General features: G+C 51.1%; 2 protein-coding genes across 4 annotated transcripts; one reads left to right on the plus strand and one right to left on the minus strand.

Annotated features, from left to right (window-relative positions):
• Window positions 1-6,708: 6,708 nt before the first annotated feature.
• On the minus strand, window positions 6,709-7,526 carry DNAJC30 (DnaJ heat shock protein family (Hsp40) member C30). The gene has a single exon (XM_034752906.1). It carries the CDS (start codon window positions 7,524-7,526, stop codon window positions 6,921-6,923), a length of 606 nt encoding a protein of 201 aa, XP_034608797.1. The 3' UTR covers window positions 6,709-6,920.
• An 84-nt stretch (window positions 7,527-7,610) lies between these two features.
• Window positions 7,611-18,867, plus strand: BUD23 (BUD23 rRNA methyltransferase and ribosome maturation factor). Of its 3 annotated transcripts, XM_034752670.1 has the most exons (12): window positions 7,611-7,824; window positions 8,133-8,170; window positions 9,240-9,335; window positions 9,741-9,823; window positions 9,969-10,065; window positions 13,792-13,888; window positions 14,879-14,929; window positions 15,210-15,295; window positions 15,621-15,666; window positions 16,294-16,355; window positions 17,962-18,051; window positions 18,397-18,867. In XM_034752670.1, exons 1-12 carry the CDS (start codon window positions 7,777-7,779, stop codon window positions 18,449-18,451), a joined length of 849 nt encoding a protein of 282 aa, XP_034608561.1. In that variant the 5' UTR covers window positions 7,611-7,776; the 3' UTR covers window positions 18,452-18,867. The 3 variants fall into 3 exon arrangements, with proteins under 3 accessions (XP_034608561.1, XP_034608562.1, XP_034608563.1); XM_034752671.1 differs by lacking the exons at window positions 7,611-7,824; window positions 8,133-8,170 and adding an exon at window positions 8,185-8,465; XM_034752672.1 differs by lacking the exons at window positions 7,611-7,824; window positions 8,133-8,170 and adding an exon at window positions 8,185-8,375.
• Window positions 18,868-18,987: the final 120 nt, after the last annotated feature.

Here is an 18,987-nt window from a genome sequence, read left to right on the forward strand (position 1 = left end):
CCTAATCCAGCCTGCCTGGGTGACAAGAGACTGGAATGCCCATGGGGAATGCTCCATGGTAAGGCTGTAATAGTGCTTTAGGAGTTCAGACTTGTTCCTGGGTTGGTGAAATCTAATTATAGAACGCATCACCAGTTGGGGTGTCTGCTCTGCTTTCTGACAGTCTGCCCTGAGTGAGGTTGGCACTCAGTGAGCCACTCCACACAGCATGACAGGGATATCTGACAGATAACAGGGAACTTGGAACCATATTGAAGAATGTTCAAAGTGACCTTCCCTAAGATCATTCCTTCCTACAAGTGGAGGAGGATAGAAGGCAGAAAACTTTGGAAGTGAACTGCTGGCTAGGTTAGTGGTGTAGGGTGGAAGGCTTTGATTTTGTGGAACATTGGTTCAGCTTCTACTGCAATGAAGGCCTCCTCTTCTCTTAGAAGATGGACCAATCTCCTTAGGGACAAGCTGGTTAGCCAGGAGGGCATTAAACTAGGAGCAAAAGGGGAAGGTAAAAAGAGGTAAGAAATGGGCACTCATTTAGCACAAAGTTGAGATGTGGGGGAAAAAATTAATTAAGGAACCAAAGAACACGCAGAAAAAAAAAATGAATTGCCTATACAACAATGTTAACAAACAAAGGGAATTCAAAGTGCTCTTTAAGAGCATACATTTGATCTAGTTGGTATTACTAAAATCTGGTGGGCTTATTTGCCTGATTGGAATGTTAAAATCAATGATTATAACTTACGTAGGAAGGATTGAGTAAGCAAAAAGAGTGGGTGGGAAAGAGGCACTGTCCAAAATGGCACCGTTTCCGAGCCACTGATAACTCAGAAGGAAGTGATCTTGAATGCTTACAAATAAAGTACTAGCTCAGAGGTGGGCAAACTATGGCCTGCGGGACCATCCTGCCCAGCCCTTGAGCTCCCTAGCCCCCGCCACGCCACCGTGGCTCTGGGCAGCGCTCTGGGTGGTGGGGTTTGCGCGCTCCTGCCGAACAGAGCGGCAGCATGTCTGGCTCCCGCCAGGCAGTGCAGCTGCCAGACATGCTGTTCTATGTGGCATGGGTAAGGGGGCCGGGGGGTCCCAGGGGGCAGTCAGAAGACAGGGGGCAGTTGGATGGGGCGGAGGTTCTGGGGGTCGGGGAGGTGATTGGATAAGCGTGGGAGTCCCAGGGGGCCTGTTAGGGGGCAGGGGTGTGGATAGGGGTCAGGGAACAGGGGTGGTTGAATAGGCATGGGGTATCGAGGGGCCTGTCAAGGGGCAGGGGTATGGATAGGGGTCAGAGCAGTCAGGGGACTGGGAGGAGGGGGGTTAGATAAGGGGTGGGGTTCCGGGGGGCAGTTAGGGGTGGGGGTTCCCAGGAGGGGGCGGTCAGGGGACAAGGAGCGGGGGGGGGTTTTGGATGGGTCAGAGGTTCTGAGGGGGACGATCAGGTGGTGGGAAGTGGGAGGGGACGGATAGGGAGCGGGGGCCAGGCTGCTTGGGGAGGCACAGCCTTCCCTACGCGGCCCTCCATACAGTTTTGCAACGTGGCCATCGGGCCAAAAAGTTTGCCCACCCCTGTACTAGCTGGTGTCTGCTACAGACACTAAAAATCACACGAGAACAGGATTTACACACCTATCTGTAATGGGTAGGGGAAGAAAAGCCACTTGATCCTGAGGGATTTCAAATTGAGTGCCATATACTGGAGGGCTCATGCTGCTAATACTTGGAGTACATCCTTGACATTTCTAAACATTCGAGATGACAATTTTCTAACAAACTGTTGCATCCAACACAAGGGAATTCTATTAGATCTCGTCCTTACAGATGGAAAAGAACTGATCACAGAACTAAAAATTAATGGTAGTTTAAGTATAAGTGATCATGACTTGATCACATTTGTAATGTGCAAACAGAAAAGAGTCCAGACCTGTAATATATATATATACACTTGGTGCTTTAAAACAGGGCTTTGGAGCTGTGGTCCAACTCCGCCCCAGCTAAAAACCTGCAGCTCCACTGCTCCGGAGCTGCTCCGCTCCAAAGCCCTGCTTTAAAAGGGCCAATTTCACAAAGCCAAATCAGCTGGGAGGAGGAAGGTTTTAAAGAACCAAAAAAATCCTAACAATGGTATTGATCCATTACTACATGGAAATAGAAGAATTATCAGCAATGATGCAGAAAAGGCAGAAGTGTTAACTAAATATTTCTGTTCAGTATTTGAGAAAGACACAGATGTAGTCTCATTCCACTAGTATCAAAGGAGGATGTTCAACAGCAACTACTAAAGTTAGAGATTTTTACATCAGCAGGTCCATCCAAGAATTTTAAAAGAGCTATTTGAGCAGCTTGCTGGGCTGCTGATGTTGATTTTCAATAAGTCTTAGAACACTGGGGAAGTTCCAGAAGACTGGAAAAAAGCGAATGTTGTGCCAATATTTCAAAAGGGTAAATTGGAAGACTCAGGTAATTATAGGCCTGTCAGTCTCTAATTGATCCCAGGCAAGATAATGGAGCAGCTGATATGGGACTCAATTAATAAAAATTAAAGGAGGGTAATATAATTAATGTCAATCAACATGGGTTTATGGATAATAGATCCTGTCACACAAACTTGGGGTTTTTTTTGACGAGATTACAAGTTTAACTGAATGTGATAGTGTTGACATCATAAGTTTAGACTTCTGTAAGGTATTTGACTTGTTACTGCACATTTTGACTAAAAAACTAGAACAGCAAATTACCACCACACACATTAAGCGGATTAAAAGCTGGCTAACAGGTTTCAAAATGGTAAAACGGGCAATCAAACAGGTGTTTTTCTAATGGGATCCCACAATGGTTAATTCTTGGGCTGTGCTATTTAACATTTTTATCAATTACCTAGAAGAAAACAAACTTACCACTGATAAAGTCATCAGATGACAAATTGGGGGCGTGGTAAATAATTAAGAGTACAGGTCACTGATTCAGAGCCATCTGGATCATTTGGTAAGCCAGATGCAAGCAAACTATGCATTTTAATACAGCTAAATATAAACATACATATCTAAGAGCAAAGAATATAGGCCAGATTTACATGATCGGGGCTCTATCCTGGGAAGGAGTGACTCTGACCCAAAGAGGCTAATGGGATCCCAAGATGAGTAAACAGGGAATCTTGAGGAGTAGTGGGGAGGTTATTTTATCTCTGTATTTGGCACAGGTGCAACCCCCTGCTGGAAAACTGTCCAGTTCTGGTAGCCAGAAATCAAAGATATTGGTAAACTGGAGAAGGTTCAGAGAAGATCCACAAGAATGATTACAGGATTAGAAAACCTGTCTTATAGTGATATTCAATGGCTGGAAGTGGAAGCTTGACAAATTCAGACTGGATACATGGTCTACATTTTTAACAGTGAGGGTAATTAACTATTGGAACAACTTACTCAGGGTCATGGCAGATTCTCCCTCACTGGCGATTTTTAAATTGTGATTGGATGTTTTTCTTAAAAGCTCTGATCTAGGAGTGATTTGGGGGAAGTTCTCTGGCACAGGAGGTCAGACAATCACAATGGTCTTTTGGGGCCTTCAAATCTATGAACTGCAAACAGGATGCACCTTTCCCTGGGGACAGTGACGTGAAGCAATGGGGATAGAAAGCTGCTAGGACCAGTTTAGTGAGCACAGCACTTTCTTGCTGGGGATCAGATTGACAGCACTGCTGCCAGTTCCATCAGCTGGTGAGAGCACCAGGACACATGCTCGTGGAAGCTTTTAATGGCAGGGAGAACCCAGTGAACCCTCAAATACCAGCAGGGGAAATATCTGTCCCTGTTCCAGAGCATACTCACTGCAGGCTTTGCTAGGTCCTCTCCTTATGGCATTTACCCTTGCCTTCAAGTCTCTCCACAACTCTGCACCATCCAACTTGTCCTCTCCTGTTACACCCCCCTTCCACCAACACCAGCTTGCTAGCTTCTCCCACAATCCTCTCCATGCCGCCTTTCTCCATCTTACACCTTATTCAGGGATCTAATCCATGAAAACACTTCTTCAAACCCCTCCTGCAGACCTCTCTCTGCTGGGACACCTATAAGCAATCAGCCAGTTAACGATGGCCAGCTGGGCTAAATGACTCTTACATTGACTGTTCATAACAAATCTGCTTTGCCTGTCCCTACAATTTCCCTTTTCTTGAACTGTAACTCTTCAGGGCAGGGGCTGTCTCACTATGCCAAAGGAAGAGACACAGGCTTTCATATGCACATGATATGTCCAACTTTAATGTTCTTGGCCCCCATCGGGGGACACCTAGTGAAGTATCAGCAACAGCTGCATTTTCCTTTTACAAGTCCGCATTCTAAGGCACATTCTTAGAGCACATGGGTTAATACAGTGATTTGTCTCAGTATATTCCACCTCTGAATCAGACCCAGCCATCTACCAAGCGTATATGCAATTCATAGTGGTGCCTACTTCGGTGGAAGAAGCTGGCCCCTCTTCCACCCTAAGTGTGCCAGGAGCAGTGCACATGTCTGGCATAGTTGCGCAGGTTTATTCCTACTCCATTTGAAGATGGTAACATTAAATGAATTAGGAACAAAAATGTTCTTTGCAGGATCCTCCCAGTGTGAAAGATCCTCTCTGCACGGTACCAGAGCCATGGTACAGCCCAGCAGCAGAGCTCACAACAGTGCATGAGTCTGCGTGCAGGGGAAGACCCAAGACCCCCAGATACTGGGCATTCCGCAGACATAACAGAAGTGCCAACTCAAAGGGCCCTGAGCAGGACTGCATGAGAAGCCCGTAAGTCTTTGCACTGGCGATCAGAGGGAGGAGCAACCTACTTCTCCATCACATTTCCATGGTATTCCTCCTCCTCTGACTTGCCCTCTTCCAGATGCTATGACTGGAAGAGTTGTCAAATTCGAAGGCCAAATCCTAATCAGACTTGGCCTGAAATACAACAGTGTCAAGTCCACACTGCAGTCCAGATGCAGCTAGAGCAGCCTCAGTTGAGAAGGAGCATTAATAGAAGTAGGACTGGAAGTCCCAGCACTTCAAACCTCTCTCACTGCATGGAATCTAATCCAGGCCTCTATCCCAGACTCCTAGCACCTCCTTATAAGATAACAATGCTGGGACCTAGAACTCCCCCCTCCGGCCCCACAACACTCCTTGCAGCAGAACACACCCCCATGGGGCAAACATTCCTCTGATCATACAGAAAACATCTCTGGATTCTGTGGTTGTTTCAGGGATCTGTTCTATGCATTTCCCTATTTACAGGAAAATGAAAATTTCCTGCAGTGAGAGGCAGAGTGCTGGGATTCAGTGCTCAAGGCTATGAGCCAAGCACAGTGGATCCAATGCAAATGAGAAAGTAAGAAAGTGAAATCCTTGGCACACCAACAGCTACCTTGGGATATCCATTTTCAGCTATGGATTTCATTCACTCCATACTGCGTGGCAAAGTCAAGTGAAACACAAGTAAAACCCTCACCTGCAGAGGGAAGGTGGTCACTTCCACTGCAACATTCTCAGTCTTAAACCACCTCAACATTTCGTTACATATAAATATAATATCCCTATTTGTCTGAACACCTCTTACACACAGGACACACGGATCAGGACACAATGAAGTTCAGTACCCAGAATGCTACGCTTCCAAGTTATGAAGCCCTCTGGGAAGATAGGTTGGAGCCAAGTACATCAGCCCTAGACAGGGCAGGCTCCCCACAGCTTAAACATAGAGCAGTATTTATGGAAGACCCTAAGAAGTGGGGAGAGACAAGAACCCTTCTCTACTTGTAGACCCAGGCAGGTGGCCTCACACCACAAGACAGAATATTTGCTACCACCATCCTGAGCTGTTCTAATGAATCCAAAAACCTTTGGTGCCAAGCGTACTAGAAGTCAGGCAGGTGTCCAAGAGAGGCAGGGGAACCAATAACAAAGGCAGCAAGCCCAGCTCAGTGAGGTGGTAAGAGCAATGAGCCGCCTATACATTGTGGAGATAGCATCTGTCAGTTCGTGATAACGCAAGACCCATACCAAACTACTCTTCAGCACCAGTAAGAATACAATCTACTCATTCATAAAGTGCAAAAAATAGGGAGGACCCAATCTTTGCCTAGTTAGGCTCACCCTACAATCTGATTTTTGGCCTGCTCTCCACTAGGAATTTACATCAGTATAGCTACCTCTCAGGGCTGTGAAAACCCCACACCCCTGAGACATAGTTATACCAATTTAACCCCAGTGTAGGCAGTGCTAGGTTGACAAGAATTATTTCATCAGCCTAGCTAATGCCTCTCGGGGAGGCAGATTACTACACCGATGGGAGAATCCCTCCTGTCGGTGTACGTAGTATCTACACTGAAGGGCTAAAATGGCACAGCTGTGTCACTTTAGCATTTTAAGTGTAGACATACCTGAAGCGAGCAGGTCCAGAGGACTCCCTTTGGACGAGACTGCAGGATTTGAGCCTCAAAGGTGAACTGAAATGCATTTTATACCCATTAGGACTAGAGTTCAGGGAAGAGAATTCTATTAACACCTAAAACCCAGCAGAAAGCTGCATTCTTTCCCCCGCGGTGAGTGGTAGAAACATTGCCAACTCTGGCAGGTGAAGGGCAGCTCCCTGAATTCTGCTCTCGGCAGGCAAGTGTCAGAGGAGACTTCTGATTTGGAAGGGTAATTATATTTGCCCATATATGCAGTGAAGGAATTCGGATCTCAAACCGATTTGTGAAGATATTTTAATGGCATTTCAGCTGCCCTAAGGCGTCCTTGCAAAAGCACGAGGCTCGTTAACGACCGAATCGTAGAGATCTCCGCAGCTCCCCTTCCCCGTGTGGGCCTGTCCGTCGGCACAGCCAAACCCTTGGGCCAAGTCCGGGGGTGCGGCGCATTTAGCCAGGCCGCTTTCCGGCAGGTCGGGGAGCTCCGGGGCTTCACCTCATGCCGAACAGCAGCACCAGGGCGGAGAACAGGAACACGGAGACCGAGAACTCCATCAGCCTCTCCCCCTGCCACCTCCTGGCCGCCTCCTCCTGCTGCCGCTTGCGCTGCTGGCGCCGCTCGCGGAGCAGCTGCTGCCGCTCCAGCTGCTCGCCGTAGTGGGCGCGGTAGAAGGCGTCGAAGTCGAAGACGGGCGCGCCGGGGGGGCGGCGGGCGGCCGCGCTGCGCTGGCCGGGCGCGCGGGCCGAGGGCCTCCCGGCCGAGCTCAGCTCCTCGCGGCTCAGCGCGCCCCGGTCGTACTTGCGGCGCAGGGCGGCGCTGCCCAGCACGGCGTAGGCCTGGTGCAGCGCGGTGAAGCGCGCGGCCGCCTCCTCGCTGCCCGCGTTGCGGTCCGGGTGGCAGCGGAAGCTCTGCTCGTAATAGGCCGCCTTGATCTGCGCCTGCGTGGCGCTGGCCGACACGCCCAGCAGCTCGTACAGCCCCGCGGCCCGGGCCGGGCCCCCGCCGGCGGCGCTGCGGCCGTAGGGCCGGGCGGGCAGGACGCGGCCCAGGAGGGCGCGGGGCCAGCCCCGAGCGGCGGGAGCGGGAGCCGGCGCCATGCCTGCCGGGCGCGGCCTGCGGCCTGCGGCCTCGGGGCGGTCCGCACCCGCTGCCGGTACCGCTCACCTCGACCCGACTTCCGGGGGTGCCGGCACGGCGCGGCCAATGGGAGCGCTCCCTGTGAGGGCGGGGTAGCAAAAGGTCCCGGCCAATGGAGTGAAGAAGGTCGCGCGGACGGACGGCTGCCTCGACCAATAGGAGCTGCGCCCATTGCGCCGCGGCTCGGGGGGATGACGTCAAAGTGCAAGCATGGCGGGGAGCGGTCGGAGGCCTGAGCATCGCGGGCCCCCGGAGCTGGTGAGTCCGGGACCCCTAAGGCAGGGCCCGGTCCGCTGCGTCGCTAGGCTTGGGTGGGGGCGAGGCCCTGGGAGGGGGGTCTCTGGGCCCCGGGGAGCGGGGGACTGGGGGGCTGGGTCCTGGGGGTCCTGGGCCCGTGAGGGGCTGCCCCGGGGAGTGGGGCGGGGCTCTGTGGGGATCGGGGGCGCGGCTTGACCCGGGGGAAGTAGCGGAGGTCTCTGGGCCCGTGGGGTTGGCCCTGGAGGACATGGCGGGGGGAGCATCAGCCTATCGTCCTCCGAGTTTCACGCTGTTTGTTTTTCTTGCAGTTCTACGATAAGGCTGAGGCCCGGAAATACTCCCAGAAGTAAGGGCGCTTCCCCTGTATGCTTGCTCCCTTGCTGTGGTGCACATGGCCAGTCCCTAGTGGAGGTGGTGAGGATGGGTCTTGTCCCATCTCTGTGCTGATGTCCAGAGCATCTGGAGTGCCGTTTGCTGTGTCCCCCAAAAGTGTCAGTGTGCACCAAGAAATGCAATCTGAACTACATTGCATGGTGAAAAATCTCAAGCAGGTCTGTGGTGCAGCTGCTCTGCTGACATTAATGGGTGTGGAGCTGTCTCCTGTGCAGTAGTAAAGCCAAACTTTGCACCCTCGATAATCTGTACGTTATTCCCTGATAACCAGAAACTTCTATGTTCAAACTCTCTTCACTATTTTTTTAACATCATCTTAATACATTTTTAAAATCTGCTCCCAGCAAGCGTTCTCCATTTGTACTGCGCAGCTATCCCCATAGTGAGCATAAGATCTGCCGCAGTGCTCTTAGCTATTAACTCCTGAGGAATGGTAGAGCAGGCAGAGTTGGGTGCCTGACTTCAGTCTTCGTAATTATGTGGAGAGCTGTTTTGACCAATGGTACTAAAGAGCAGGTGGTTGAAAAAAGCCTAAGCCAGTTTATGCAGGGCCCATGGGCCCCCAAAGGAATGCAGAAATTTCCACCACAAGGCCAGTTCCCATCTTAGGCCTTTCCTTGTGCTTCCAAATACTCCATTGTCTTCATGAATAACTAAGGTCTGAGCCACAAGTTACCTTGGCTGTGACTTTATTCTGGGTAGCAGAAGCCACTTAGATATTTCATTACTGCTTTCATGTGAATAAAGGTAATGGTCTCAAGTTGCAGTGGGGGAGGTTTACGTTGGATATTAGGAAAAAAATTTTCACTAGGAGGGTGGTGAAGCACTGGAATGGGTTACCTAGGGAGGTGGTGGAATCTCCTTCCTTAGAGGTTTTTAAGTCCCGGCTTGACAAAGCCCTGGCTGGGATGATTTAGTTGGGGATTGGTCCTGCTTTGAGCAGGGGGTTGGACTAGATGACCTCCTGAGCTCCCTTCCAACCTTGAGATTCTATGATTCTAAGGAGGATTCTTTCTCCTCAGCTCTCGAATGATTGAGATCCAGTCGCAGATGTCAGAGCGGGCCGTGGAGCTGTTGGGCTTGCCAGAAGATCAGCCATGTTTCCTTCTGGATGTTGGGTAAGACCCTGCATATGAGCCATGTAGAACTGTAAGGATGCTGCTTTACCTCACTGGCAGCTGTGCATATCTCTCTATCCGTGTTCTAGAGGGCGAACAATTTATGAGTTTACCCTTTATACAGGGTTAAATGGATCTATTTGTTTTTTAGACCCCCTTTAAGTTGCTTTCAATTAAGCCTACAGCTGTTAGGGGATGTGGTTCAGACCCTGGGTCTGGGTTTGCAGCAGGCTAGCGGGTCTGGCTCAAACCGAGCAGGGCACTGAAGTCCTAAGCTGCCAGGGCAGGAAAGCAGGGGCAGAAGTAGTCTTGGCACATCAGGTGGTAGCTCCCGGGGGTTTCTGTGATGCAACCCGTCACAGTCAGTAAAAGGGCTGTTTCTAAAACCTGTTCTTTTGCTTTTAGCTGTGGCTCTGGTTTGAGTGGAGATTACATCTCTGAAGAGGGACATCACTGGGTTGGGATGGACATCAGTTCTGCCATGCTGGGTAAGCAGATTCTCGTTGATGGCATGTCCTAGTGGGCAGACAATACATATGTGCATTGGAGGGATAGAAATGTATAAAATGCAGCCCTGGGTACTGATCTGAAGATTTGTCGCCATCTGCCTGACTTGTCTTTTGTGCTGTGCAGATGTTGCTATGGAGAGAGAGGTGGAAGGAGACCTCATCCTTGCAGACATGGGGCAGGGGATTCCCTTCAGGCCAGGCATGTTTGATGGTTGTGTCAGGTAAGACATTGCTCTTTGCTTTCTTCTCTTAGTTCTCAGAGCTCTGCCTAGCAGGAAGACACAACAGAAGCCTGGCCCTGTTAGCTGGCCTTACCAGCTTGCACGCCATAGCAGGTTGTTGAAATTTGGACAGGCTTTGAATTAGGGATGCTTCTTCCCATATTTGGGAGCAGCTGCTGGAAAATTACCTTTGACTCTCATAATACTGGACTGTGAAAACAGGGAACGGCTTATCCAAAAATCGAGGAATGGCTGAGGGTCACTGATAACTAAGGGTATGTCTAGACTTATCTCCGGGTCCGGCAGTAAGCAATCGATCTTCTGGGATCGATTTATCGCATCTTGTCTAGACGCGATAAATCGATCCCGGAAGTGCTCACCGTCGACACCGGTACTCCTGCTCCGCGAGAGGAGTACGCGGAGTCGACGGGGGAGCCTGCCTGCCGCGTGTGGACCCGCGGTAAGTTCAAACTAAGATACTTCGACTTCAGCTACGTTATTCACGTAGCTGAAGTTGCGTATCTTAGTTCGAAGTGGGGGGTTAGTGTGGACCAGCCCATAGGCTAGCAGAAGGTGCTGACTACCTGTGCTGAGTGTGACATAAGAAACTAGATCATGGGCATGCTGCTCATTTGGGGAGGGATGGGAAGGGTCAGAACCCCTGAGCCACAGAGGGGCTCCCACTGACACTAACAGGTGGTTTGCCCAAGTATATAACCTGTTCACTAGTTAATGCTGCTGTTATATTCAGCGTGTCACAGATCCATAGGATCTGTACTGTGCCCCAGCTTTTAAACCCCTTTGGTGTGCCAGATCCCCGAAGGGCCCCAGTCTTCCTTCAGTGCAGGCCCTCAGCCTCACCGCCTCTGATGTGCCCCTGGGTCCAGCACTTGTGATTCACACCATAGTGAGTCCGACTGCGCTGGACTCCTGGTCACACTTTTACACTGGTCAGGGACTACTGCACCTCAGCAGGTATTTGCAGTGACACCAGGCAGCATTTTCAAAGCAGAATAGGGTTTATTAGTCATCTGGAACGCATTATCGGGAGTCCTTAGGTTAGCACAGAGAAATCAAGGTTAAGATATAGTGCATCTGGTCAGGCCAGAGCAATCCGCCTGCCAAGCTGCTCCAGATTCCATTTTAGGCTCTCGGTCCCTTTGCCCCTCCACAGGGAGAGCAGCCCAGCCTCTCCCAAAAGCTACTCTTTATTCCCTGCCTGGTACCTCTTACTCCCTTGTTCTGGAGCTGGCCTCTGCTCAGTTTCCCTGCTGAGAGGTGGGGGGGAGGTGGGGGGAACTTCCTCTTGATGGCTGTTCGCTAGGTGTGAATTGTCTGGTCACTGGGGCTTCCCATTGCCTCTTTGGGGTCAGCTCCCAGACTTCTGCACTGTGCAGCACAGCATGGGGAGGAGGTGACCAGCCCTCTGTGGAGAAAGAAGTGGTTCAGGACTATTTAGAAAAGTTGGATGAGCGCAAGTCCATGGGGGCGGATGCGCTGCATCTGAGGGTGCTAAAGGAGTTGGCGGATGTGATTGCAGAGCCATTGGCCATTATCTTTGAAAACTCCTGGCGATCGGGGGAGGTCCTGGATGACTGGAAAAAGGCTAATGTAGTGTCCATCTTTAAAAAGGGGAGGAAGGAGGATCCGGGGAACTACAGGCCAGTCAGCCTCACCTCAGTCCCTGGAAAAATCATGGAGCAGGTCCTCAAGGAATCAATTCTGAAGCACTTTCAAGAGAGGAAAGTGATCAGGAGCAGTCAGCATGGATTCACTAAGGGCAAGTCATGCCTGACTAAACTAATTGCCTTCTATGAGGAGATAACTGGCTCTGTGGATGAGCGGAAAGCAGCGGACGTGTTATTCCTTGACTTTAGCAAAGTTTTTGATACGGTCTCCCGTAGTATTCTTGCCAGCAAGTTAAAGAAGTATGGGCTGGATGAATGGACTATAAGGTGGCTAGAAAGCTGGCTAGATCATCGGGCTCAACGGGTAGTGATCAATGGTTCCATGTCTAGTTGGCAGCCAATATCAAGCGGAGTGCCCCAAGGGTCGGTCCTGGGGACGGTTTTGTTTAATATCTTCATTAATGATCTGGAGGATGGCGTGGACTGCACCCTCAGAAAATTTGCAGATGACACTAAACTGGGAAGAGTGGTAGATACGCTGGAGGGTAGAGATAGGATACAGAGGGACCTAGACAAATTAGAGGATTGGGCCAAAATAAATCTGATGAGGTTCAACAAGGACAAGTGCAGAGTCCTGCACTTAGGACGAAAGAATCCCATTCGCTGTTACAGACTAGGGACCGAATGGCTAGGCAGCAGATCTGCAGAAAAGGACCTAGGGGTTACAGTGGACGAGAAGCTGGATATGAGTTGACAGTGTGCCCTTGTTGCCAAGAAGGCTAACGGCATTTTGGGCTGTATAAGTAGGGGCATTGCCAGCAGATCGAGGGACGTGATCATTCCCCTCTATTCGACATTGGTGAGGCCTCATCTGTAGTAGTACTGTGTCCAGTTTTGGGCCCCACACTACAAGAAGGATGTGGAAAAATTGGAAAGAGTCCAGCGGAGGGTAACAAAAATGATTAGGGGGCTGGAGCACATCTCTTATGAGAAGAGGCTGAGGGAACTGGGATTGTTTAGTCTGCAGAAAAAAGAGTGGGGGGCGGGGGGGGGGAATTGATAGCTGCTTTCAACTACCTGAAAGGGGTTCCAAAGAGAATGGATCTATTCTAGACTGTTCTCAGTGGTAGCAGATTACAGAATAAGGAGCAATGGTCTCAAGTTGGAAAAAACTTTTTCGCTAGGAGGGTGATGAAGCACTGGAATGGGTTACCTAGGGAGGTGGTGGAAGTTCCTTCCTTAGAGGTTTTTAAGGTCAGGCGTGACAAAGCCCTGGCTAGGATGATTTAGTGGGGGATTGGTCCTGCTTTGGGCAGGGGGTTGGACTAGATGACCTGAGGTCCCTTCCAACCCTGATATTCTATGATTCTCGATTGGTTTCAGCAGGTTCCAGCCAGTTCCTTAAAAGTCATTGTGCCCAGGCAGTGAGATGACACCTCCCACCCACCCATTCCATGTCTCCTGCTGCCCCAAGAGCAGACTTAGCCTTTTAGCCCCCGCTGAATAGCAGTGGAAGGTGCTGGAGGAAACTGAGGCACATATAAGATCCATAATACTACAGGAAATTCCCACTTCCTCACACAGCATCACCCACAATTATGGACTCTGGTTATTGTCGAATGCCCTTGAGGTGTCATTGCTGGGCTCCAGAGCGACCCCCACCATTTCTATAAATCTCTCTCAGCACTCCTGTCTTCAATGGTCTATGGTTGCACTACATCTACTCAAATCTGGAAGGTTTTGTAACCATAAGGACTAGAAATTGTGAATGAAAGCTTGCATTCTGCAGAATCTAGATCTGACAGATAAGTACACCAAGTGACTTGCAAATCAAATATGTGACTTCCTGAGCTAGACAGCATCTCTTTAGAATGGGCTTATACAAAACCTTTGCTTCTGAAAAGTAGGAGGCAATGCACTGATGAAGCAAATGCAGTAGTTGTCTTTGGCAACAGTTCGTCACATGCTATCTTGGACTATAGAATAGGTATGAGGGCACTGGTAGAAGACTTGAGTCTTTGTTAAAGAATGCGACTTTGGTTGCTCACATGGGAGGCTTGGTGGCTCAGTGTCACTTAGGTCACGCATTCTCTTTCAGTATTTCTGCAGTGCAATGGCTCTGTAACGCTGATAAGAAGACACACAGTCCCCCAAAACGCCTGTATCGATTCTTCTCAACCCTTTATTCTGCCTTGGTGAGTGGTGAGTGACAGATATGGCCATTTCCTGCAATGTCCTTGAAAAACCTTATTGTAATAAGTGTATTGTGGGTGGGATTGTATGTAACCTTGTACTGTTTTAATATGTTTTCTCTGCAATGTCAGAATAAATGCTTGCTTAGAAAGAGCTACATGGTAACTTGTAACTCCTGGTAAAGATGCTGTTCAGAGCCTTTGGAGCGAAAGTAAAGCGCAGACGCTGGCCTGTTTAGGCATCTGGCTTGCTGGGAATATCACAGTGTAGGCCAGGGGTCAGCAACCATTCAGAAGTGGGGTGCTGAGTCTTCATTTATTCACTCTAATTTAAGGTTTTGCGTGCCAGTCATACATTTTAACATTTTTAGAAGGTCTCTTTCTCTAAATCTATAATATATAATAAACTATTGTTGTATGTAAAGTAAATAAGGTTTTTAAAATGTTTAAGAAGCTTCGTTTAAAATTAAATTAAAATGCAGAGCCCCCCGGACCAGTGGCCAGGACCCGGGCAGTGTGAGTGTCACTGAAAATCAGCTTGTGTGCCGCCTTTGGCACATGTGCCATAGGTTGTCTACTCCTGGTGTAGGCAGTGAACTGTGCAGCTTGGAAAAACCCGGCTGAGGGAGAGAGACGGGGGTCTCTGCCCGAGAGAGCTAGAAGCTTTTGGGTGCCCTTGATGGATCTCAGGGGGGAAACAGGTGCAGTTACCCTGGAACTGTGAGTTTTCTTAACCCTTTATTCTGTTTTGGTAAGTGGTGCCTTCTCAGCCAGCCAGCCGCCCCTTCCTTCTCCCAGAATGTCAAGGGAAAGGATGTCCTCTTTCAGGTGACGTTCCCCAGCAGGCTATTCTGGCTGTAGTGGGTAGTAATGTCCATGCACCATTAACAAGAACTCCCAATTCTGATTATGCCATGTTGGGCTAGGAGACTGTGTGCCGGGGGGAAAGCCTGGTCTAGAACAGGGGTTTATAATAATTTTTGTTTCCTTTAGGCACGAGGATCCCGAGCCATCCTGCAGTTGTACCCTGAAAACTCAGAACAGGTGACTTTGGCTGACGGGGAGAGGGGATGCAGGGATGGATGAGGCAGAGAAGCCCTGCTCAAAACTTGGCTGTTTTTCCAGGGGGTGTTGGGAGCTGAGGTGGGTGTGTGAAAATGGGCTGCTTTAAGGGCCCAGCAGAACAGGGTTGAGCATTTGGATTGCAAGATTTCCCAGAGGTCTGTTCACTGGTACTGGTGAAGAGCCGGGGCCTCGAGGAGCCATGGGCAGGCAGGTGATGGCCGAACAGTTCCTGACAGCATTTTCTCTTTCTCTCTTCCAGCTGGAGCTCATCACTGCGCAGGCCATGAAGGCAGGGTTCACGGGAGGAATGGTGGTGGATTATCCCAACAGCACCAAAGCCAAGAAGTGAGTTGTCTCCTGCTGGGCTGAGGCCACTGAGTGTGACCTGTGCTGTGATGAGCCCATCCTTGTAGTGTATTACTTTACTGGACTCTCTGACATGTCTGTGTGTCTCCCCCGTATGGAAATACTGCCCCATGACAGAGGCAGGAGTTCCTGTTACAGACCCTAGTACTGATCTGTGAGGTAGATGGCCTGTGAAGGACACCTGGCCTCAAGTTGGCTTCTGGAAGCTATGTGGGAAGCTCTTGACTAGGCCTCTGGATGTTCAGAGTCCCAGACTCCCACTCTGAGGCCCAGGAATCTCATCTCCTCTCTCTCACTCTTTCAGGTTCTTCCTCTGTCTCTTTGTTGGGACGGCTGGTGCGTTACCAAAGGTAATGAGCTGCGGCTCAGAGACGATGGCGCAGCTGACAAAGTGGGAGGGAGCAGGGGGCGGAGTGCTCAGGGTCTCCTGCTGAGGGATGCTCTTTTGGTGGGTGTGGTTGCTAGGTAACCTGAACAGAGGGAGCCTGGCCAGAGGCTCCAGCAGGCTGTGTGACATTCTCCCGCCAGGGGGCCGACCTGGGCTTCAGAATCAAACCTTTGGAAAAGGGATCTGCACAGAGGGGCTGATTGCCATCCCTGATTGTGCAGCTCCAATGGCCTTTGTGCCTGAAGTCTGATGTGGCCCCCCGTCATGCACTGGTCCCTTCCCAGAAGCACTATGGGAGAGGGGGGCTAACCCTGTGTCCTTATTACCAGGATTGCCTTGCTCACTTGCCTAGCCTTGGCTCATCCTGTCCCAGACCTTCCATTGAGCCAGCTCGGGGCTGGCCTGGTTTTGCCTCAAGCACTGGAAGATCAATTTGCTCCTTCCCTATGACGCAGCCTGTCCCTGAGACTTGCTGAGTCGGGCCTCGTTCCAGTCCTCGCTCTTGCAGAGCCCCCCTTCCCCTTCTGTCCGGGAGTGGTGACTGGTGCTGCGCTTTGTGGCACTGAGGCCCATCACTTTGTGCTTCCAGGCCCTTGGTGCTGAGTGCGCTGATGGAGAGGAGTCCCAGCAGGCCAAGTTCATCAATGAAAGGTACCATGTTCACCAAGGTCCTCCCCAGGAGAGAGACTGCCTCTGGGGGCCTGGCTAGTGGGGATGGGGGTGTCACTGACGCTGGCCTGTGGAGTCAGGGAGCTGGAGGGCCAGGACCCTGCGGTGGGAGGGCTCTAGCTCTGGGTGCTCAGTTTCAAGATTGCCTTGGCCTGGGGGGAGGGAGGGATAGCTCAGTGGTTTGAGCATTGATCTGCTAAACCCAGGGTTGTGAGTTCAGTCCTTGAGGGGGCCATTTAGGGATCTGGGGCAAAATCAGTACTTGGTCCTGCTAGTGAAGGCAGGGGGCTGGACTCGATGACCTTTCAGGGTCCCTTCCAGCTCTAGGAGATAGGTATATCCAGACGTTTCCAGTCAGCCAGCTCAGGGCTGGCATGGTTTAGGCCACTGTGGAGTAGCAGAAGATTTAGCTACTTTATGGCATATAAGATGGCCTGAAGGAGTCTGTTCTGCTTGTTTATACCGTAGAACATCCAGCCTGATCTTGGCTGGAGAACTCTGGGGTGGGGCTGAGTCATGAGCGTTTGGGCATGAAGTGGAGTGGGGCTGTTGGATTTTTAAGATGTCCTTTCTCCCCAGTGTTCTTGGAGTTCAGTGCGTGGTAACTGTTCAGGCCGGCCAGCCCAGGGCTTGTCTGCATGGGGACATTCACTGGCACAACAATGTCCACATGGGCAGTCATACTGGTATAATTGTGCCAATAAGTTGTCCTGTGTAGCCCTAAATTCCCTTCCTTCTCAGCTCTTTGGCCGTGTCTCTTGTGATGCCGGGCTTTCTGGGTATGGTGCATTTCTCTGCTGTTGGCATGTCTCCTCCCTAGGTGGTGGTGCAGGGCAAAGCTCCCCTTGCAGCCGGTAGGAGAGACTGAGAGCACCAGCCAGAGGATAGTCGTCGTGGTTGCCAGGAGCTGTTGGCTGCCATGTTTTCCTGCCTCTGACACTGTTCCACTCCTTAACAGTACCCAGCTTATGGCTCCTAATTACCGAGGCAGCATCCTGGCAACTTGCTTAAAAAAAACCAGATTGCAGCTGCCTTCCTCTATAATCAGGGGTTATGTCCATGGAGACCCCTGGTTCCCAATTGGCTGTCAGACTAGAGTCTGATAGTGCCCTGCATGCTGGGATGCGCAGTCCCCACCCAGGTGCATTCCTCTCTGAGCTGAGGTGACGGCTGACTGCTTTTTCGTGGAGTATTCTACCCCCGGTGGTGCTGATGGCCTGCCTGTGCTCCCGCAGAGCACGTGGGGAAAGCACTCAGTCCTGCCCCGCTGCTGGAGGCAGGGGTTGCCTTGACTGAGGACTTGTCACCATTTTCCTTGCCTGCATCTGCATCCTGCTTCGGCCAGTGCTGCTTGCCCATGCCGCTGCTCGCTGCCGTAGCTTCCAGCCTCCCCCACACCTGGACTGTCATTGTCCTGGCTGGCCTGAGAGGGGCTGGGGATAACTGGCCAGTGCTCACTGCCCTGACACATGGGAACAAGAACTGTCCTGTGCTAGGAACTGAATCCCAGAGCCCTCGAGAGGCAGCGGAGTGACTGATCCTAGTTGCGTGGACCCCCATCAGTGCCATCATTTCTGTTTCTCTGTAGAACACGGTTCAGAAATGCCAAAGGCAAGTCTGTAAAGAAAAGCCGGGACTGGGTCTTGGAGAAGAAGGAACGCAGACGGCGGCAGGGCAAGTACGTACCATGGTGCCTCCCTTTGCCCGGGTTCCCATGGGTGGGAGGGAGCAAGTAGCGGGCATTGTATGGGCTGTAACCCAGCCGCCTCTATCTCCCATGCAGACAGTGGCTACCACCATTGTTTCAGGGCATGGTAACAAGGACATCAGCAATTCAGTTTCACTGTAGCCATTACCTGCCTTTGGGCAGCATGGCCACAGCCCTTTTGTCCTGCTGCAAGCCTGTTCTAATGCTTCTGCTGACCCCTCTCCTGGTGGAGGCTCTGGCCTTTCCAGCTCTGTGGCCTGATTCGCTTATAGCCCACATCCCTCCCTACAGCGTGATCTGTTCTGTGCTCTGCAGGGAAGTGAGGGCAGATACGAGATACACTGGCCGAAAGCGGCGGCCTCGCTTCTGACCACCCCGCATATTCCAGCTCGATGGTCGCCGTGCAACAGCCCCTGGTGGAACTTCCCTGGATGGACCCCCTGGTCTGAAAGCTGCTTGTATGGAGCGGGTCTGTTTGTGGCCCTTGCAGCGGGAGGCTGGGCCATCTCTGCTGCTGTCCAGGATCCCATTTGATGCTTCTGGTCGTATTTAATGGGATGATGCCGGTCAGGAACAGACTCACTGCATCTATTTTTATGTGCTGGGTTCTGACACTGAGCCAGCCACTTGCAGACCCCCTTTCTTTAGCCATCTGTTATGAGAGCCAAATGGAGGGGGGTCAGAAATGCTGGTGGGCAGCCTGCTGGGTGCAAAGTGCCCTGGGTGATGGGACCTTTCCTGCTGAGCTTCCAGCCTACTCAGTAAATAGGCCCTTGGTTACGAGTACTGCAGAGCTGTCATCTTTCCAGGCATGGTTCTGTACACAGCAAGGGCTGATGGACCTAGTGCTGGTCTCTGCTGCTCCTCCCACGTTCACAGGAGTATTTGCACAGTGCTGTGCCCTCT

The sequence above is a fragment of the Trachemys scripta genome, chromosome 18 (assembly GCF_013100865.1).
Source record: "Trachemys scripta elegans isolate TJP31775 chromosome 18, CAS_Tse_1.0, whole genome shotgun sequence".
In the NCBI taxonomy this organism is placed as follows: Eukaryota; Metazoa; Chordata; order Testudines; family Emydidae; genus Trachemys; species Trachemys scripta.

Bases quoted from the DNA above. Each gene is read 5' to 3' on its own strand.
- DNAJC30 (XM_034752906.1), bottom strand. From the start codon at position 7,526: ATGGCGCCGGCTCCCGCTCCCGCCGCTCGGGGCTGGCCCCGCGCCCTC.
- BUD23 (XM_034752670.1), top strand. From the start codon at position 7,777: ATGGCGGGGAGCGGTCGGAGGCCTGAGCATCGCGGGCCCCCGGAGCTG. The intron at 16,356-17,961 runs GTACCATGTTCA...GTTTCTCTGTAG, and splicing joins GCCAAGTTCATCAATGAAAG to AACACGGTTCAGAAATGCCA. The intron at 18,052-18,396 runs GTACGTACCATG...TGTGCTCTGCAG, and splicing joins CGCAGACGGCGGCAGGGCAA to GGAAGTGAGGGCAGATACGA.